General features: G+C 40.9%; 1 protein-coding gene across 2 annotated transcripts in view; it reads left to right on the top strand.

Annotated features, from left to right (window-relative positions):
* arhgap10 (Rho GTPase activating protein 10) overlaps positions 1-21,451 on the top strand; it is an 80,126-nt gene that overhangs the window by 20,173 nt on the left and 38,502 nt on the right. For both annotated transcript variants that reach the window (XM_080451762.1, XM_080451763.1), the window contains exons 2-14: positions 163-258; positions 631-692; positions 3,826-3,897; positions 4,352-4,453; positions 7,120-7,230; positions 8,314-8,418; positions 9,880-10,009; positions 10,156-10,262; positions 10,556-10,650; positions 12,304-12,385; positions 12,620-12,665; positions 12,935-13,003; positions 14,090-14,164. In XM_080451762.1, the coding sequence (XP_080307888.1) occupies positions 163-258; positions 631-692; positions 3,826-3,897; positions 4,352-4,453; positions 7,120-7,230; positions 8,314-8,418; positions 9,880-10,009; positions 10,156-10,262; positions 10,556-10,650; positions 12,304-12,385; positions 12,620-12,665; positions 12,935-13,003; positions 14,090-14,164 (1,152 nt within the window). The remainder of the gene's footprint in view (positions 1-162; positions 259-630; positions 693-3,825; positions 3,898-4,351; positions 4,454-7,119; positions 7,231-8,313; positions 8,419-9,879; positions 10,010-10,155; positions 10,263-10,555; positions 10,651-12,303; positions 12,386-12,619; positions 12,666-12,934; positions 13,004-14,089; positions 14,165-21,451) is intronic.

The raw sequence follows: 21,451 nt of genomic DNA, 5'->3' as shown, positions 1-21,451 counted from the left end.
CAACGGCAGTGAAGAGACTGTAAAGTGAGCTCAGACAGGAGAGATATAACCTACTACACAGACGATTGAAGCGCGGACCGAACCCACAATGTTTTGTGATTGTGACCACCAGGGCAACCCCCATAAATACAAATTGAAATGTACCTTTTCCTCTTCCTCCAGAACTCGGGATGGCCCAGAGGAAGTTTGCCCAGTGCCTGGGAGAGTTTCACTTTGAGTACATTGGAGATGCGAAGACGGATGATGAGCGGTGTATTGGTAAGTGTGGCCATCAGCCACAGCTACTGTTGTTGCCACCAAGGCAGCCCACACACTGTTATGGGTGAGTTGTACTTAGTTGCATGCCGGTATCGTGCACCGCCGATCTACAAGCTCACATCATGTCTGAGCGCGACACGTTGTGAGCTTGAACATCTGCTATTTTCAGTGTGCGACATGGCGCGCAACCAAGTATAACTCAGGCTCTAATGTTTGTTTGGGGTTCCTCATCTGCCACCCAACTGAGAACATACAATTTTACGAAATCTTTGGTTTATGTCTGTATGGCAACAGTGGTACTTAGTGTGTGTGTCTGTGTGTTTGTGTGTGTGTGGCTGAATCCATTAAAGCATGTATTTCTCTCTTTTTCAGATGAATCCTTGCAGGAGTTCTCCTCATTCCTTAAGAACCTGGAAGACCAAAGAGAGCTGATGGTGAGCAGAACTAGTTCAGACCTGCATACAATCTAGGGGAAATACCTGTGTTTGTGCGTGTGTGCAAATAATTGGTCTATACAGTATGTTTATGTGGGTTGTGTGCACTGTGCATGCAGTTGCTTTTGCCTCCATTTGAATGTCTACCTGCCTACACTTGGGAGTCCTTGTGTGACTCCAAGTGTGTGAGACTCCAAGTGTGTGTGTGTGTGTGTGTGTGTGTGTGTGTGTGTGTGTGTGTGTGTGTGTGTGTGTGTGTGTGTGTGTGTGTGTGTGTGTGTGTGTGTGTGTGTGTGTGTGTGTGTGTGTGTGTGTGTGTGTGTGTGTGTGTGTGTGTGTGTGACACACACACACACACACACACACACCACAATTTGTGTTTAGTCTCGGAAACATAAGAGAGACTTTAAAGGCACTGTGAGCAGGTTCTTTATTCTGCCCTACAAAGCCAAATGCAACTGACTTGCAAGCATTTCTAAGGTCTCTGTTTAACATCAGCACAAATTATACCATTAAATGCCACTACATGATATGTTATCCACCTCTACATTTAGTGGGCCAATGCCATGAGAGAAGCTTTAGAGTCATTTTCAGATTCACTCCTCACACAGTCACTAGTCTTCAGCTATGTAAGGCAATAGAGGATAGATAGGTAAAGAGCATGATATAACAGTCCTTTCTGCCTGGCTTAAGGGTCACTGTCACACAGAGACTTAACCTGGGAGTGTCAGGGTGGGACCACATCACAGCGCCCAAGCCTTTAACACCAGGACAGATCGCAGGGACTCCGAATATGATAGGCCCCAAGGTCAGCAATAATGGAGACCCTTACAACATGCCGCCATAAAACCCAGTCACTGTTTCAGCCAAGACAGTAACAGCCATAGTATACATTCAGTATTAAAGGAGTTAAGAAAGGAAGTCTTGAAGGTGGCCTGTCCTTGGAGTTTGAGCTCATGTTGGGTCACATTGCGCTGAGCAATGGCTAGCATCCTTCTCTGCGATAGCTGACAGCATGATGGCATTTCCGGAAGGAAAACTCCCTCCGTCAGTGCACCTCACTTTATAAAGCAATTCTTTAGGTTGCACTGCGTTGAGTAGCCAAGAATGCCTTCCCTGGATCTTGTCCTATGAACTCTTTATGACTTCAGCATAGGTTATGTAATACATATATAGATGATTCAGATACTGCATGTGACTTTATTCCTGCATTTCTCTTTAGTGAGCTAGCACATCAGCTTAACAGTGGCAGTTTTCAAACCCATTCCAAACAACATAAATTCCAAAGATAGCTCTCGGAAAGGAATGCATGATTTATGCAGCATGAGCTTTTTACTATAGATAGTAATGTCTTCCCCCATAGGTCTGTGCCTGGTAAGAGGGTGGCTGGCCCATTGTTTTGTTCCGGTGGTTCAGGCCAGGCAGAAGCTAGGCTACTGTATGATGGTTCAAATGCAGATCAACAACACAGCTCCTCTGCTCAGTACAGTGGGATGATGACATCATTGTTTACAGCAACAACTGGAGGTGGGGTGGGCAGGCATGCCATGACATGTATTGTAGCCTTCCTGGAAACCATACTGTAGTGGAGGGAGGGAGAGGAATCAAACACAACTTTTAATCAACGTTTATACATCCGAGCTGATATTCTGGGGCCTATTTTGTTCATTGTCTACATGCAAAACAACAAAATATGTGGGGCTGCAACTATTCCTTATTTCCTTAGTGATTATTTTATCGATTGCCTTTTCGATCAATCAAATAATTGTAGAGTGTTACTATCTTGGTGTAGACATGGACCTGGATTTCAACAGCCACATTAAGACGATTACAAAGTCAGCCTACTGTCACCTTAAGAATATCCTACTATTAAATTAACCAAACTCTGTCAGTCCGTCCTCATAGATTTGTATCCTCAGTTGGTTGACCAATTGATCTGAAATTGCACATAGACATTGACCATTGCCATGGCTGTGAGGATGCCGATTTAGCTGTTTATTAGCATATTCGCCACAGGCTATGGGATCTGTAGTCACGGTAGCGGTCCCATAGCCTGGACAGACAGTTGGTGGAAATGCAGGTACTGTATGGATTAGTATCAAAGATTAAAGGGTTTATATCTCATGAAGATTTGGAAAAACTTGTTCATGCATTTATCTTCAGTAGTCTCAACTACTGTAACAGTGTCTTTACAGGTGTCCCTAAAAATGGAACCTAACCCTAACTACGGTTTATTCAGGAGTAAACTCTGCTGCTCGAGTCCTTCTAAGATCAAGAAAGTGGATCATATCACTCCAGTTCTTAGATCTTTACACTGGCTTTCTGTCTATCAAAGAATTCATTTTAAAATACTGCTGTTTTATAAAGCACTGAATGATTTAGGGCCAAAATACATTTCTGATCCTCTGCTATGTTGTGAACCATTCAGACCCCTCAGGTCACCTGGGACAGGTCAGCTTTCTGTCCCCAGAATCAAAATTAAATGTGCAGAAGCAGCGTTATTTTTTAACAAACTCTCTGAAAAGTGCAGGCTCGCTACAACTCTGTTCTTTTAAATCAAAGCCTTTTATTGAGGCTTTTTATTTTTTTCTCGCACTGCACTTCATTTCTTGTATTTCAGCTCATTTGTACTTCATATTTCCTTAACTCTTTATTATCTTTTTTTTAATTGTATTTAAATGACATAATGTTTTTGTTGTTGTTTTTTTTGCACTTTGTCTTAATGCTTTTAATGTTTCGTTGAAATGTGCTATACAACTTACCTTGCTTTGCCTTGCCTGAAATCAATCTTGGAAGGAAAACTAAACATGTTGGTGGAATGATCTGAGTGTAATGCCATAATGTACATTGGAAACATTTGTTAAAACAATGTTCAGTGCTCCCCTTGCACACCATAAAGTTTTAAGGGTGCACAAGTTCACAAGCATGTTGAAATTGGGTCATATCAGAACACAGATTGAAGCAATTTAAGCGTCATGACATGAGAGCGGGTGCTGTTATACTGCGTATCAGCACAGCTATACAATGGTCTCTTTGATTTTGTAATATCTATGAAATATCAAATGCATACTGTACGGTCAAATGATAGAAATTAAATAGGTGTGTTTAAAGACTCTACCCTCTGTTCATGTAGATGAGAAACATTGAAGAAACCTTAATGAAACCCATGGATAAGTTCAGGAAAGACCAACTACGAGCAGCAAAGGTACCGTGTGGCCGTTTATTTGCTCATCATGCCATCTGACAATAACATTCCACCAGAACACTGTCTACTGCAGCTCTTCATAAACAGAGTTGATGTGCCTTATTCAAAATGATCTTTCTCTTATGCCTTAATGATTATGAGACCTCGTAAAATAATTTGTATTGTGTAACTGACCATATGTTATTATCATATCAATGAAGAATTTTATAAAAAATTATGATGCACATCTACTTGAGAATTGTAGTTGAAATGTATCAGTAAATATGTCAAAATCCCGGGTACATCTTTACCATGGACTTAACTTTTAACATTAACCTACAGTATAATGTGCTTAACTTTAAACCCCTATTCACGTTTTAATTCTAGATATTTTTTTTATTTTAAATGACAATAATGAAGACTAATGGAGTGTTTGGTTTCGTTTTCATCTGCTTTTCTTCCGTGGGGTCATAAGGCGGAAAGAAAGAAGTATGAGAAGGAGACAGAGAAGTACTACAGCTCCTTGGAAAAGCTTTTGAATATGTCAGCAAAGAAGAAGGAACCACAGCTACAGGAGGTACTTCTCTTAAAAGTCAACCCCTGTCTGACACTTATTGTGGAAAATTGATCACTGGCCCTGTAACACAGCAACTCACTTTGACCCAAAATGGATGGAAAGGGGGATATTTGTTTAGAGACTACCCAGCTTTTTGGCTCTCGTCTTTGTGACCACTGGGGGACGAGCGTAGCTTTAGTGCCTGCTGGGCTGTGTGAGTTTCCATTGGCCTGCCTCGCTGCAGCCAGAGTTTTCCTGGCTGGTTTGGAAAGGAAAGGCTTCTGTTCACTGCTCCTACACCACCAAGGTCAAAGCCAGAGGCTGTGGCTTGTGGAACAACACAATGCTACATTATCCTCAGTTACAGTTTTTTTTTTTTTTTTTTGCCGAGTTATGTATGGATGATATGATTTAATTAGAAGAAGAACGTGAATGAAAATGTGATTTTTTTTTTTTGAGAATAAGGTGGCAGGAAGTTTTTGTATGCAACTATGCATACAAGGGTATGGGTACATGGACCTACAGTGGTAGCCCTCAAATGTCCAGCATTCTGGATCTATTGTATCTACAGAAGTACTGCAACTGCCGTTTCTGTTGTACAAATTGTAACCCACAACTAAAATCTTTCAAAATACTACTCGCTGGACAATTCTTTGCTTCTTAGAGCGGTTAAAAATGGGACAAAGTATATATTTTTCGAACACTTCCTCTCAGAGGCAGCAATAATGCGGTGGACATGCAATGACATGGGGGTTGTACAATCACTGTACCGTACATGTGATTTACAGGAAACTGTCCTCTCAACGAACAATGCGTCTGTATGCTGTACAGCTTCTTACCTCCATAAGAACATAGCCATGTAAGGCTGAGACATATAGTAGATTGTATACACCAGGGAAAGGAAACTCTTCATACTGTTGACATTTTTCATTGCGGGCCCGTTCTTTTCTCGCCGGGTCTTGTGACTGCGTTTCCAAAGCAGATCTCTATCGGAGATTAATAAATATATACCCAGTCATTTGTTCAGAGCCACGAGTCACCAACGTCATTCTCTCAGAACAGCACCAGCCATGTGACAAAGCAACATACCGAACAGTAGCCTATTTGTTTGAATTGATAAATCACTAGTACATCTAGAGGAGTGTGGTATTAGCCAGTCCACCTACCAGACAAAGAACCTCATCAGTCAGACTCTGGATTTTATACACTGCTAAGCAATGTGCACACTGCTCGCTGGCATTACTTAGAATTGATTAGAATAGATCAAATGCTTGGCTTGGAGATTACCTGGCCTTTTCATAATGCACCAGTCGCCAACATTACTCAGGTATTACAGGACCTGTTGTTATAGAATGCCAGGCACAAAGAAAACCAGCTTTTGTGGATAGTGTCAAATTTAATTCTCAGTGTGTTTGCACTGGGCGCCTCGTCTTTGCCTAGTTGGACTAAACAGATGCTTTTGGAGTCATGACATTTTTGTTGCCAGGCAGCTAATGAAAACCTGCTTGGAACAGTCCTGTTTTGTTAATGTTTTGCCAGTGCTCACCGGTACCCTGAGAACTAAAATGAATGGAGTACTAAGCTGTCACTGGTGTAGGCTAATGTTTCAATTGAATATGAACAAGGTTCCCTGTGTACACACGAACCTGTACAGCCTTCCTCTAGCTTCCCTCACTGTATTGTAATGTATCAGATCAGACTGACTCTTCTTTGCTTAAACCCATTAAAACTGGGAAAGCATCTGTGTCATTTTAGATTTTAGCTATATGTGTGTGTCACGATATTTCAAAAATCGTGAACCTTTGTGCAAATCTTTGAATATAACATAAGTTTTATAACAGCCTCAGGTCTTAATGGGTTAAACCCATCAGTCTGACAGTGGTATTCATTTACAGTATTTTCCTTAGAGATGTGAGTGTATTATATGTGTAATGGGATGAAAACCTGAATACTCTCAGATGCCTTTCACACATTATATTAAAACCCATTAAGCATTATGTGTCATTTTAGATTTTTGTGTTGGCTATTCAAGAATAGCAGACATACACTGTACAAGCTCACAGTGCGTCACTTCATGCCGCGCTGCAAGCTTGTAAATCTGCTATTTTTGATAATGTGAGAACTACTCATTTAGAAGCCATTTGTAGAATCGGCCTCAGGTCTTAATGGGTTAACACCACTGATCTATGACTTTTAGGCTACTTTTAGGCTACTTTTAGGCTTCAGACTGGCAGCCCAAATTAGATTTTTGGGCTATCCAGAATTTGGATTAGTTTTATCAAGTCTGAACAGAAAAGCAAAGCAAAACAAAACAATAAAAAAAAAACTAAAAAGGAAATTGATGTTTGCTGAATTAGATTTGACCTACCGGTACATTCTTAGGTAGTAGTGGACACGCAGACACTGACGGCAATTTATACTTTGACGTGCAACGGTGTTGCTCGCCAAGAATAGCCAGTCTGCAAGCTAAGTTAAGCATTACTCATGCATGTCGTTACCACAGAACAAAGTCTGAATACACAAATCCGATCTGATCACTTGCACATACAGTGTAAGTGTGCATAGTCAGTCCCAAATATCAGATTTGAGAAACAAATCAACTTTTCCCACAGTCTGAACAAAGCCTAATTAATTGATCTGGTGTATTATAACTTTAATGCATCAACACGTCTCCTCTCCCTCATCAGGCAGACGGCCAGGTGGAGACCACAAGACAGCACTTTCAGGAGGAGTCGTTAGAATATGTGTGCAAACTGCAGGAGATCCAGGAGAGGAAGAAATTTGAATGCGTGGAACCGGTGAGTGCACAATACAACCGCCCTAATTGGATTTGATCAGTATAGTGTGCCATGTCAACAGGGTGTTTGTGATGGTGATGAGACCAATCTGATAACGGCACAAGACCTGCAGTGGTACAATCTAATATTATGTGACAATTCTGATTAGCTGTATTCTTTCTTTTTGCAAACGACTTGGTAAACAGCATGTTTATCTTGTTTCAGGTTATCACATCATTCTACAGCAGTTTCTCTTTGAGTTTGTTGACCTGCACTGGAATCTGGTTATTTGATTAATAATAATTTACTTTATTATTACTACTAGACATGGCACCGGCCTATTCGTGAACGACGCAAGTCTGGAACGATGCAAGTTGGAAATGCATGCCCCACTCGGTTATGCAATACCTGTTGTACCCGTGATCAGATTAGCCATTGTACCCGTCTGTGTCCCTTTTATGCCCATATATGGAGATTTCTGTATCTGTCTCTCTGTGTCCCTTTTATGCCCGTATTTCACAGTCCGGCATGTCAGGCATGCTTAAATATGGAGTCCAGGCCAGTCTATGACGTCAATACTATGGCGTCATGTTGATGACGTCAGTGATTTCCATATATGGCGTTTGCGGATTTATTGTATTTTGGAGATTCACTGACTTCCCACGTGGCGTATAACTCCCTCGGGTCCTCTGCGATACCCACATCAAAGTCGATCGGTCTCATAGATGAGCATGCCAATGTATGGGCATATTGGTCGGATCTGCGATTACGGACAACCGGATCTCCATTATGCCTGTATACGGGCATATTGGTTGGATTGGCGGTTCTGGACAATCGCCTATCCGACGACTTGTCATAGGGCATGGCACTCCCTCCTTTGCTTGATCGATCGGACGGTTCTCGAAATACGTGAACTACAGGCGCACACACAGATGGACGGACAGAGATTTCAAGGATGTGCATTTTTGATTTTTGAACTTTAAAAACATTGTATGTATTAGATATTTTTTGTATCTTCTATTTTGTCACTATTGATTTACCCTTCTTCTTTCCCATTTTAACTCTGTGAAACTAAATCTTCTCTTCTGTTCTATGCTTCATCAGATGTTGGCCTTCTTTCAGACAGTCTTCACCTTCTACCATCAAGGTTTTGAGCTGGCCAAGGACTTTGACCATTACAAGAGAGCCCTACAGATCAACATTCAAAATGTAATACAACAGTAACATTTAAACCCTTAGACTTGGTAAATAATACTTAGTTGACCAGGGTCGCCTCTGTACTTGGTACGTTTTCCCCCCATGACAAATTTATTCGCTGAAAATAGCCAATCTGCAAGCTCGTAACGCGTTGCTACGTGACGTGTTCTTAGCTTGTAGAGCAGCTAATTTGGCTGAATGTTCCCCCCTGAATAGGTTATGTGGTTAAGAATAGATTTGCCTTTATTTTCCGTGGCACTATAATCTATAAGATTGACAAGCGGACAATTCTTGCCATAAAATCCCAAAGTTTGGCACATTTATGCCCTACATCGAGAGTTTTTTAATGTGATATGAAAACTGAATGCAGATGCTCATTCCAACCCAACACTAGGTGACTAACCTGAATACCTCCAACTAGCTGGTAAAGTTTGTTTGGAGTAGAAACCTGCATACAGTACTGTGCATTCTTCCCAGCATCAAGGTGACTGGAGATGAGTGCCCTAAATCAAGGTTTAGATTTAAAGATTTGATTTGATTTTACCCAGGTCAGGTTGTAAAAAAACACTTTTTGCTTTTTTTATTTCACCTAAAATGTATGAGTGCAAAGACCAATTTACTATGAGATATTAATGGCATTATTTGTACATCAGTACCACAGAAGAACGTGTTTTAAAATAAATCCAGGCACAACTCCTGTACTGCTAACTGGTGTGGCAGCTGGATTAGCAGTGGGGGGCACACAGCATTGTCATGGCTAAAGAATGATGGGGGAAATCCTGTCCTAAACCTAGACATCTTGAACTCCATGTTGTCATAAAGTTGTGACTAGTGAGTGCTTGCAATAGACCTTTTTCATAGCAGCCATATGGACATGGATAGTTGGGTATAATGTTGTTAAGCAGGTGTTACCAATTATACTAAAATAACCACGTTCAACCTCAGTTAAACAAAAAAACATCACAATTATTCAAACGTTTTCAAAGATAGCAGATCTAGAAGCTCCAACACGTCGTGATGCAACGCATTGTTAGTCAGCAGTCAGCAGCAGTAGTACAGTACATGCGTAGTTAATTAAAAATGTCTTAGCTGAAAAATGTGTGTGATGTTTATGTTTGAAGATTAAATTCGGTTGTGCACTGTAGAGAACTTAACCTGCATCATTTATTAATTGGACTGACACGTGAGGAAAAACGACATCCGTTTTCAACTGGGATTCCCCGGGACTGGAATTGTCTCAACGGGATCTAGCCCAAGTCCACCAATAGAGTCAACAGAGCTTTCTGTTTCATTGGTGGTTTTGGTCTGCTCCAGGGGAGGTTGAGGGGTTTCCTAAGGGAATTTCCAAAGGAAACAGTCAGGTGTTTGTGCGGCAGTGACCTCACATTATGTTGGCTGCCCTTGAATGACCCAGGAACTGCAGGAAGTGAGGTCCTGGAGTGTGACCTTGTCCCCTGTCTCCTTCCCTCCCAGACGAGGAGTCGGTTCGAGGGCACACGAGCAGAGGTATACGAGCTGATGAAGAAATTCAGGGAGGTCCCCCCGGAGTTCAGACAGACCAGTCCTATCAGCAGTGAAGGTTACCTTTATGTCCAGGAGAAAAGTAAGACTCTGACCTACAGTATGTGGATGATTGATTGTCTCTCTGTGTCAACAATACATACTGTATGTATGTATGTATATACACGCAAACACACACGCACGTACAAACATAAACCGATAAATATAAGCTGTGCCTCGATGTTGCAGGACCGCCTCCCTTTGGTTCCAGTTGGGTCAAGCGTTACTGCACGTTTGTCAAGGAACAGAAGATTCTGCACATGGTCACATTTGACCACAGATCTGGTGGGAAAATGGTGAGTAAACATGATGCACATTTCCATTAATCATAATTTATTTAGGAATGTTGACTTAGCATGGTTGGATACACTTTTGTCAGCAATGCTCTGTTTCACAATCATGAACAGTCATTGCACATGGGATTACCCCTCCTCGCTCGAGGGCACATGATCAGATTATAAATATGAAGTCATGAAATAATGATAGCACACCATGTCCGTTTCCTTGATGACCTGATCTGTTTTACCTCACATGACACCAATATTCCACAGTCCATTCTGGTTTGACTTGGTTTCTGTTTTGTTCCCAGGGTGAGACTGAGTCTGTCACGCTGAAATCCTGTGTCCGAAAAACAACAGACGTGTTGGACAGGAGGTTCTGCTTAGACCTTGATATAACCGACCGGTACGTCAGTGATATCCACCAATCCACTGTCTGTCTGTCTGTCTGTCTGTCTGTCTGTCTGTCTGTCTGTCTGTCTGTCTGTCTCGGGGATAACTCGGGCGCCATCCGACCAAACTGCTTCAAAGTGCCAAGTAGCATTTCACCGGAAACCGCACATATCTATCCCGACTACCGAGGACGCACCTAATTTCTGTGTGTTTGGGGGGTAGTGTATGCGTCGGCTTGGCGGAGCTTCCCTTCGTTTTTGTGCCATGTTGCCAATATAAGTGGCTGTGTGTGCAATGGAACAGAAAGTACGAAAGCTGTGGTCATACTGAAGGAAGTGAACGAAACCGGTGGCACGAGAGGCAAAATGAGATGCGCGTGGAGTTGACAACGGCTTCAACGAGTACATCAAATAACATGAGTATTGCACAATGGGTGGGGCATCTATTCCCGACTTGCATCGTTCCCAACTTGCATCATGGCCCGGAGTAGGCTGGCAAGTAAGCACAATCCCCTACCTTCCTCAAATTGAACCTTTCTGAAATACAGTACACTTGAAACACAGTTGAAATATTCACACAATTCCTTGTCTCCAACTACCATAGGACAAAATCAATGTGTTATTAACTGTATTACTATGTTATCAATTACAGTCTTTAGCTCCAGACAGACTGTTTGCCTTTTCCAATAGCAGAGGGGCAGGGACAGGAGGATTGGTCATGGAAGATTGCCTCCACACACACACATTCACACATAGCTGGGAGGATTTGTCATGCTCTGCTTGTGCCCTACTGTAATAGATATCTCATTATGTCACTCAACTTAAGTCTCCGCTGCTATTCTGAGCTGTTCATAGAACAGCTACAACGCTGGGCTTAGCATTGAAATTGAGTCAGTCACCCATCCCAGGCATAATGAATAAGTTGATATGCATAGTCCCGTAAATTACAACATAAAATACTCTAAGCTTGTGTGCTTAGGAGCTTCCTTTCTGTTACACCTGTTTGTTTGTTTCCCAGGGGGGGGCTGTTCTCATCATCTTCCTTCCAGAAGGCATGTGCAGATGCAGAACTGTGCATACTTTAATGGAGTTTTATGTGGGGAGATGATGACTGCTAAGTGCAGCTTGATAGAACTCCTATAGTATGCAGCACACTGAGCACAGTATTTAGACAGTTGGTTTTTATGTGAAAATGAAAGAAAGCCATGCCTCTGTGACGTCTCCGACAGTTACCGCATATACTGTAGAGAGACAGTACAGTATGTATTATACATTTCTGAGAACAGACGACAGGTGAGAAGGTGTAAATTGAGGTTTTAGACTATAAAGGATGACTCGCAAGTCAGGACCCACATTTAATCTCTTAGGTGAAATTGCAAGCAAATGTACTAGATTGATTGCTTGAATACTTGATTAGCACATATTAGAGAATATTACCATATGCAAGTACTCCTGTGTCTGGGACACAAAACATCTCAGGAAACAGGAAAGTGAAAGTATAGACTAGGTATGACACGCAACATAAGATAAAAGCGGATACTCGAAGCCTTGTGGTTGTTATATGGTAAATGGGTCCCTTTAGTGAGCTGAGAGCCATCAGGATGCCCCAAGTCCAGTCTAACATTGAGCCAGTGGTGTTAATGTATTTGGTTTTTTTCTCTACCAAGTCCGGGGACGGTGCTCACAGTACAGGCCCTGTCAGAAGACGACCACAAGTTCTGGATGCAGGCCATGGGCGGGAAGGAACCGGTGAGTCAGTCCAGCCGCTGTAGCATGTCATCATCCAGCACTCATACTTGGCTCACATCATCCTAAATGAAGTCCTATGCTATTAGATGACCATCTCACTGCAAATTACAGTTCTTTATGGTTGAGAAAATCTAGCTTTTTTGTTTAGTTTACTGCTATATATCACAAAAGATGAAGAGATCTGAATGTTATATAAACGTACGTTCATATGATATTTTATTTTACTCCCGACAGGGATTTGGCCATTTCCTTGGAAGGACTCAATCTAAAGAAAGGGGAAGTAAGTATCTTGCAGTAGCTGCTTGTGATGTTTCTGTGATCAAAACAAAAAGTGCTGTGTATGAACAATAAAAGTGTTCATGTAACTCTGAAAGTTTAAATTTGGAGCTGGTTTAGATGGACCCTGCATTGTAAACATTTATTTTACAGTTTCAGAGTAAAATGAACTAAAATGATTTCCCTGTAAGTGTTGCTGCACAATGTGGTTTGTCGGATGGTCGGTTGGTTGGTTGGTTGGTTTGTTGATTGTTGATTTGACCTTCTGTGTAGTTGATGCCCAGCTAGATGATGTGGGATTGTCTTTTGTGAAGAACTGCCTCAACGCCATAGAGAAGAGAGGTAAGCTTGACTGGCTGTCAAAGTGTTTATACTGATCGTGTGGGAGGAGAGTGAAACATGAAGGGGAGGGAAAAGTCAATGAGAAATGCTCTTAAATCTCCCAGTGGCTGCTGTCTTAACCATTTTCAACCTAGCGTCTCTATTTTGGGCTTTTAACATTTTTTTTAATTTGCAAAAAATGTATGATCTACAAGCTCACAACCAGTTTGTGAGCTTGTAGATAGTCTATTCTCGCTATTTGTTATAAAGTACATAGGGGTTAAGTGCCCTTGAGCAGGGCATTGGGCCCTCAAGTGAGATATAGACTAGATAGGTGTGACCTATAGCATTGAAAATTCAGTCCCTTGAACCACCGGAAGATGTTAGTAATTCACATGAATTTAATTAGCTGTTGCTTAAGTTAAAATCAAGGGATTATTATAACCATTTGGCCACGGATAATTAACCATTAATTGTGTGCCTTTATTATAAACTGCTACCAGAAAGGAAATGAAAGCTTATGTCCTTCCCATCCTACCACTACTGGATGAATAGATGGCTGCCCCTTGAGCAAGTTGACATGACCCCCAGTTGCTATAGTGGATGTAATTATTTAAGAGAGAGTAGTGCTTATGTGAGACGGAATATTTGGTCTTGTCACCTTTCCCTGGATTTAAGAAGGGTTAGGGTTGCAGTATTTGTGTCTCTCCACAAGAGGGCAGACTTGCTCTAAACAACAGTGAACATCGACGGAAGATATTTACATGCTGTGCTACTGGCTTTGGTCGCATGTAATTAAATTAGTCTAGAGCTGCAATCAGTCATGTTGTCAGATGATTACATTTGATCTGTCTTAGTTCCAGTTGTAACATGACAGTTTGTCTGTTTCGTTGGTAAGCCAAGACACTGTAAGCATTTAAATGATTCACATGAACAGTCCCCAGAGCTTTAAACTTGTTTGTTTGTTTTTGTTTTTATAACAAGCACATATCCATGAAACTGTAGTTTGATGTTGAATTTCCGAACCTTCTTTTCATTTTATTGTATGTTGCTTATCAAATGTGTTAATGTGTTAATGTGTCATCTTGTCAATGTGTGTCCTGCCAGGAATCAATGAACAAGGCCTGTACAGAGTCCCTGGGGTCAGCTCTAAGGTTCCAAAGCTTCTCCTATTAATGATTGGTGAGGATCCATCTCTTCTCATTTTGTTGCTCATTTAGAAAATAGTCTGGGAAGGTTGAAAGGTTAATTTCCAAAATGCTATATATTTTCCATTAAAATTAATCATTGCCTCAACTTAATTAATTCATATCTCTAAAATATTGATGATGGGGATCATAAAAGTTAATTTATCTTTCAACCAAGGACTTACCTTTTAAAGTATCATACATTATCTTATGCTTTTGTGCTATCAATCATGTTGTACGGGTGGACACTTCATTTTGTAATAAAACTTCTCAATGTCATTGCTATAAGAACAGCGCTGGTGAGACGTAGAATAACTTCTTGTTTAATGTACACTGTCGCGCTGTTCCCTCACCGTCTCTGTGATGGTCGGTAGCCATCGGTTTAATGGAATGTGTCAGAGTAAGAGCAAGAGAGATAGAGCTCCTCAACAGACAACAGCCTGTCAGCCTATCAGATCCAGACTCTCCTCCCACAGTTCTCCGTGCAACAGGTGCCAGCATGCATTCCTGGCTCATTGGCATTCAGTTGTAAGTCTCAGAGACAACCAGACGGAGCTGCCAGCTCCTCCTATTTCCTATCCTATCTCCTACCCCGACTGTACCTCCTATCCTATCTTTCTCCTTGCAGGGATGTCTCTGGGCGTTTGGCCCATTAACGCATAGCTAGAAATCAGACTCATCTCCCTTTAGGCTCTCATTTTGGCTCTATCATTTCCTTTCACTTCTCTCTCTGTCTCTTTACTACACTCACCTCTCTTGCATCGCTACAGCTCACCTGTTTTCCTACAGCTCTCCCCCCCCCCCTCTGGTTTCCTGCCATCTCCAGCAGACACCAGCCCCCCTTTCAGCTCTGTGTGCAGAATGACAACAAACCCAGGTCGGCAGCCTGTAGCCTGTCTCTGCATCCTCTCCAGACCCAAGCTGCCGTCACGCACCAGACCGCGTTAACACTCTTCTACTGCACACAGTAGTTTTAAGCCTGTTGTTTATTGGGTCTGGTTATGGCACAAAGACCGACCAGTCTGTCTGTCGTCTGGACTTGACTGCTTAAAAGAACATGCATCCTAACGTTCTGTTTTATTCTATTTTATTTTCTCAAAATGTCATTTAAAATGTTCTGTTGGCCTTACAGCTTCAGTTGTTTTACGGTTTGTAAATGGTGTACTTTTCATTGGAAGTCCTGATTGAATTCTTTAAAACAGTATTCGCTGTCGTAGTTGTATTACCAAGTAAAATACTCAGAAAGTGTACAAATGTAACGAAATGGGTCCCATTGTTTACATGTGTACACTCGGTGTAGGAGGAGTGTTAATTTAACTCGGGGTGTACAGATGTAACCACATTTTGGCAAACCATTTTGTACACCCTGAGTTAAATTAACACTCACAACTTTAGTGTAGTTGTTGTGCCAATGTTGTTTGCATATTATGGTATGCACTTATGGTGTTTATGTGGGTGCAGCCATCTCCATCCAGAGCATTGAGACAATCTTCACATTCTCTCACCCTCCCCAGTTTGATCCTTAGTGTTTTTGTTTTTTTTGTGATGCGAGATGCGATGCAATGCGAGAGTGCGGTCTAGCCAACACCAACTCGGGACTCCTGAATTGCTGCCCTCCACACTCTCCTTTCTAGCATCAGGGCCTTGAGCTCTACAGTGTTGTTAGCTAAGCTGTTGCGCCGCAGTGCATCTACGTAGGTGGTGCGCTTCTTGCCTTTCCTGGCTTTGCCCTCGGTTGGCTCCCATAGTGTCCATGTTTATTGTTTTTAAACAAAATTCTAAGACAAGACAAGACATCAACTAAACAACCTTTAGACGTACTTTACACAGAAGCAGAAACAAAACAAAAAAAGATAAGACACTAAAATAAACTATTAAAACTATTGAATTGAAAATAAATCAGATCAACACAATGCAACAGCATCAATAAAGTGCATAAATTCACATCAGTTCATGAGGTACTTCCATTATCGTCCTTTCGACGCATGTCCGACACATCAACATCTCGTACGAGTTGGGTAAAAGGGCCCCAAACCCTATCATAGATTTCACTTTTCCTCTTTAGAATATAAGCTATCCTTTCCATAGCCCAACAACTGCTCATTTCCATTGGCTCACCCGTGGTCTTTGAATGTTTTTCCATGATAAAGAAATTAGTAAGCACATGTACATAATAATTTGTTTATTCCTTGGTATGACTAGGGTTTCAGGTTATAACCCCAAAAAGAAAAGTTTTAGGTCCAACAGTACCCTTACATTCAACATGAAATCTCCCTCCAAAATGCCACAATCTCTCTGCATTCCCACATACATTGAAAAAGTGTGCCCTTCGACTGCTCACATTTAACATAAATGTCTGGACTATCGTTATTAAACTGATGTAATTCAGCTGGTGTTATATAAGCACTCAACTACCGTAATTATATTGTAGCAATCTTAATCTAGTATTTGCAGTTTGCCTTTTTGCTTCAGCGCATATGACACCCCAGTCATCCAAGGAAATATCGTCCTGTATATCTTCCTTCCAAGCTCTCAGTCGATCATTAGAAGATTCAGATGAACTTGAAACCAACATATATAACACAGAAAATACACCCTTTACTATAGCAATGACCAGATATCAGTTTCTCCATTCCAGAAAGAGATGGAGGAGTCAATGACTGATTACCAGATAATGTTATAAAGCTTCTTATCTGTAAATATTTGAAGAAGTGGCTATTTGGAAGTTCACATTTAGTGTGTATTTGTTCAAATTACATCAGATTCCCATCTTGGAACATATCTCCTACTTTAGTTAGACTTTTAATAGCCCAGAGATGGAAACCCTGGTCTGATACTCCTGGTTTAAATTGTTCATCTCCCCAATTTGGGCTAAAAAGTGACAATGACACGTTGGTGTACCACACATTTACCATATTTAATCTATGAAATTTTAACATGCTTTCTTTAGCTTCTTAGTAAAGTAAGATAACGGCAAGGGTAAAGGTATATTTGAAACAAGTATAGTTTTGGAAGAATATTCATTTTAAGTATATATATTTGGCCTATTAAAGGTAGGGTAAGTGATTTGCGTTGGTTAAAATAATTGTTAAATAGCTCTATATTCTGATAGTACTCATTGCTATAGAGTGTTTGTTCAGTATTAGGAGTCTCCTTGTCTCTCCACCTCTTTATTAAACAGAAAATGCATTTTCGTTTCAGTTTCATTTCCAATTTTGTCCAACCAGGACAGAGAACTCAATCAGGATACAGATTAAACAAGTGAAATTGGAAGTGATGACACTAAGAAATGAGCATGCAAAATTGGAACTGGAACACTATACAAATTAAGCTTAAAAATGGGTACTTTCTCCTGATTGGCTGAGATTTTGACACCTACCGAAAAATGTATTTTCTGTTTATTAAAGAGCTGGGGAGACAGGGAGACATCTGTTACTGAAAAAACACTCCATAGCAATGATTACTATCAGAATATAGTATTTTAACCTTTTAACAAAATACTTTTTGTTTTAACCAAAAAATATCACTTACCCTACCTTTAAAGAAATTGGCATATTAGTCCACCTTTCCAATGAATGATAGATTGACTGCAAAATAAATTGAACCAATTTTCCCACAATAGTCCCTTATCCACCTGTTTCCTAGGCTTTTCACTGTGTTCCACTTCCTGTCTTTTGATCCAATGAAATCCAATGAAACCGGTCAGATGACTAATGATATCCAATGAAATCCGACAGGAAGTGGAAAACACACAGCCAAGAAACAGGTGGATAGCCTGAAAATTCTCCAAAGGAAAGGACTTGACTTACCGGTAATTACATCCAATATAGCCTGAATTGAATTAGCCTAATCCCTAGTGTTAATTTAACACCAAAAGTGTACAAATGGAACTAAATTGGGTCCATTTGGTTCAATGTGTACACTCGGGGAGTTACAAATGGATAAATTAACACAGGATTTTACTGGCCAGGATATTGTATAAACAAGCTACAGCAGGAGCAGAGCTTCATTCTCAAATTCAAATAGATTTATGTTGGCAGGAAAACATTTTGAATGTACTGCTCTTGCGTAACAAAAAACACATTTCCTCAAATATGCTTCTCGGGCCTAACAACTGCAGTTTACAGTTTTAAGATGATGGAATAATGCCTAACCAACACTAAGCTGTCTTCAACGTGACTATTATTTTAAATCCCCACTACACCAGTGTGCATGCCATTGGTAGTAAGAGTAGTGATCGTTTACAAACACTTAGCTGTGTACTACATAGATATATATATATATATATAATAATAATGTACAGAATATTTGGGATTTTCCCATAAGCCATAATGCCTAGCAACAGTAGCCTCCATATAATTTTCCGGACTGTAACATCAGTGATCTATGACATCAGTCGTCTATGACACTGTTTCCCACCCATATGTGGTTCGCCGACACGTTTTTGTGGGTTGCGAGTAAATATCTTATTTTTTTTTATTTTTCTCTACAATTTAAAAGAAAAATATTTCAAAAATATTTCAAAAAAATATTTCAAAAGAATTTTAAATATTTTTCTATATATATATTAAAAAAGAAAGAAACCTTTAAGGAGTATAGCCAAGTGAAAATAGCAGATCTACAAGCTCATAACGTGTCGCATTGCAACACGTGAGTTTGCAGATCGTAAATTTTCACTAGTTTGGGTCAAGAAAAGAAAAAAAGTTTAATCTCGAGCTAAAAAGTTTGGAAACCACTGGTCTACTGTATCTATGACGTATGACTCCAAATTTCGAGTCAATTGTTTCATCACGATTACAGTCCCATTGACTTCCGTTATAAAATGTGAGTTAAATATTTTGCTAAGTATAAAAACATAAGAAAACATAAGCGTGCATACAAAGTTTGGTGCTGATCGGTCCCATGGTTTGTGAAATTAGCTCCGGAGAGAGACAGACAGACAGACAGACAGACAACTGTCATAGACGGCTAGCCTCTTGCAGAGCCATGACATAATCTTGGATCCACATCCACATGGGAAATCCATAGCTCCAATGTGGATGTCAGACTACATGTGGCCAGCCTGAGATGTCACTCAACTATGATGTCAGTCATCTATGACATATCTGTGACGAAATGTGGTGCTGATCGGTCCAGCAGCTTGCGAGAACTATTCCTTTCATGTTTTACCATTTATAATTTAGGCATTTAGCAGACGCTCTTAATCCAGAGCGATTTACAGTTGGTCACCGTTAGGGTTTAGATTCATATATTATACAGTTTGTAGCCACTAAATTAAATTCTTTCCACTTCTATACTAGTAATATTTTCAGTGCAGGAGATGAACATCTCCGTTTCATTACTCACACATGGTGCTTTTAGTCATTTTCAGGGCTGTATTGCGAGGGTGTGCATCTTAGTCTGCCGCTGACTATTAATATAGCTATTAAAGTCGCTGAAGTACATTCCCATGGGTATACTTAAATAGCGCAGCAAATGTAAAGTATGCTATGAGATGTTACTGGTGAAAATATGTAATAAATGACCTGTGTTTTAACAGCTGTTGGGGGGAGTGGGGTGGGGGCGGGGGGTCATGGGGAAAAAATGGATCCCTTTGAGACTGTTAAATGTTAGATTCCACAACTTAAAATTTCAACAACTTAAAATTTGCTGCCACTTTGTGATGAGCAGCGGTTTAGACAGTGTTGTGCCAAGAGTCTGAGCTACGGTGTTATTTCTGCCTAACTGACCCAACCAAAGATCCCTTTAGTCAAAGTCATAAAGTCTGTTTATGCCAAGCCACACTGCAGAACCAGTGTGTTCCTCATGGATGACACACACTCACACACAAACGCACGCACACCCGCATGCACGCACGTGTGCACTCACACACACTCACACACTCTATTTTGTCTGCTAGCCGTCCACGAAAAAACATTTGCTGTTGGTACAGTAGTTGATACTGGACAGATCATTCTGTGGATGGAGCAGGTAGGAAGAGAAGCACACGCGCGCACACACACACACACACACACACACACACACACACACACACACACACACACACACACACACACACACACACACACACACACACACACACACACACACACACACACACACGCACACACGCACGCACAGTTTTGTGTAGATGGAATTAAATAAATAAAAGCAAGCACCCACCCTGCCACTAGCAAGCCAGCTTACCGCCCACGAAGCCAAAGTCCTTCTGGTGACCTGGCTGGGCCATGTACCAGCATCTGACTCAAACACTCCACTTGCACGCACACGCGCGCACACACACACACACACACACGCACACGCACACGCACACGCGCACACACACACACACACACACTGGACTAACTCACAAACACACATACTGTTCACATAACAAGCACACACTGGCACACAAGTGTACTACACACATACATACAACACTGTATTATGCATACACACTCACGCACTCTCCACACACACACACACACACACACACACACACACACACACACACACACACACACACACACACACACACACACACACACACACACACAACCTCAGATGTTAAATAAGGTTAACATCCACCCTCTTTCCTTTCCACTATAACACAGGCCTGCCATCCCTGGAGAGTCAACTGAGTGGCCATGGGACTAATTAAACCTGTAATGAATGTAGCAGCTCCAAACACAAACCATATCTTCCTTTCATGTCCACTGGGGCAACACTCAAACCAAAGTCTACCACTGCACTGCAACATCATGCCTTTTATCCTCATATGGCTAATTACTACTTATTTATGTTTTGAGTTTATTTGAACTTTCGAGGCTACTTGTAGAAATCAAACAGGAGTGAATACTACTTTGGCGTGAGAAGTAGAAGCTGTGTGATCATTGTGGAACTATTTTCCATTCTTTTTGTTGGATACAGTATGCAGAACCAAATTGTTTAAAGTATTACTACTTTAAATTGTTTAGGAAGGGAATTCGGCCCAAATCATCAAGATCGTGCACTTGGTGACACTTTTTTGATTTTTGGCATGGTGTTAGGTATGGGCATAAGGTTTTCAAAAACCATCGCAAGCAAGTTGGGATCGCCCCCTAGTGGTCTGTTTGCAATGATTCCAATATTAGATATTTCAGTACATGGTTGAAACCCCAAATAATCGATAGAAGAGATTTTTCAATGGATTCTGTTACTATTGGGTATGCTAAATAACAAACAAAAAATGTAGGAAAATCTAACTTCTGGAAAGGCATCATTTTCAAGATGGCGTCCACCATGGCTGCCGGGAGCTTAAAAT

The sequence above is a fragment of the Gymnoscopelus braueri genome, assembly GCF_963280865.1.
Source record: "Gymnoscopelus braueri genome assembly, chromosome: 2".
Taxonomy (NCBI): Eukaryota; Metazoa; Chordata; class Actinopteri; order Myctophiformes; family Myctophidae; genus Gymnoscopelus; species Gymnoscopelus braueri.
The sequence above is the reverse complement of the archived record's forward strand: the minus strand, read 5'-3'. Positions and strand labels throughout refer to the sequence as shown.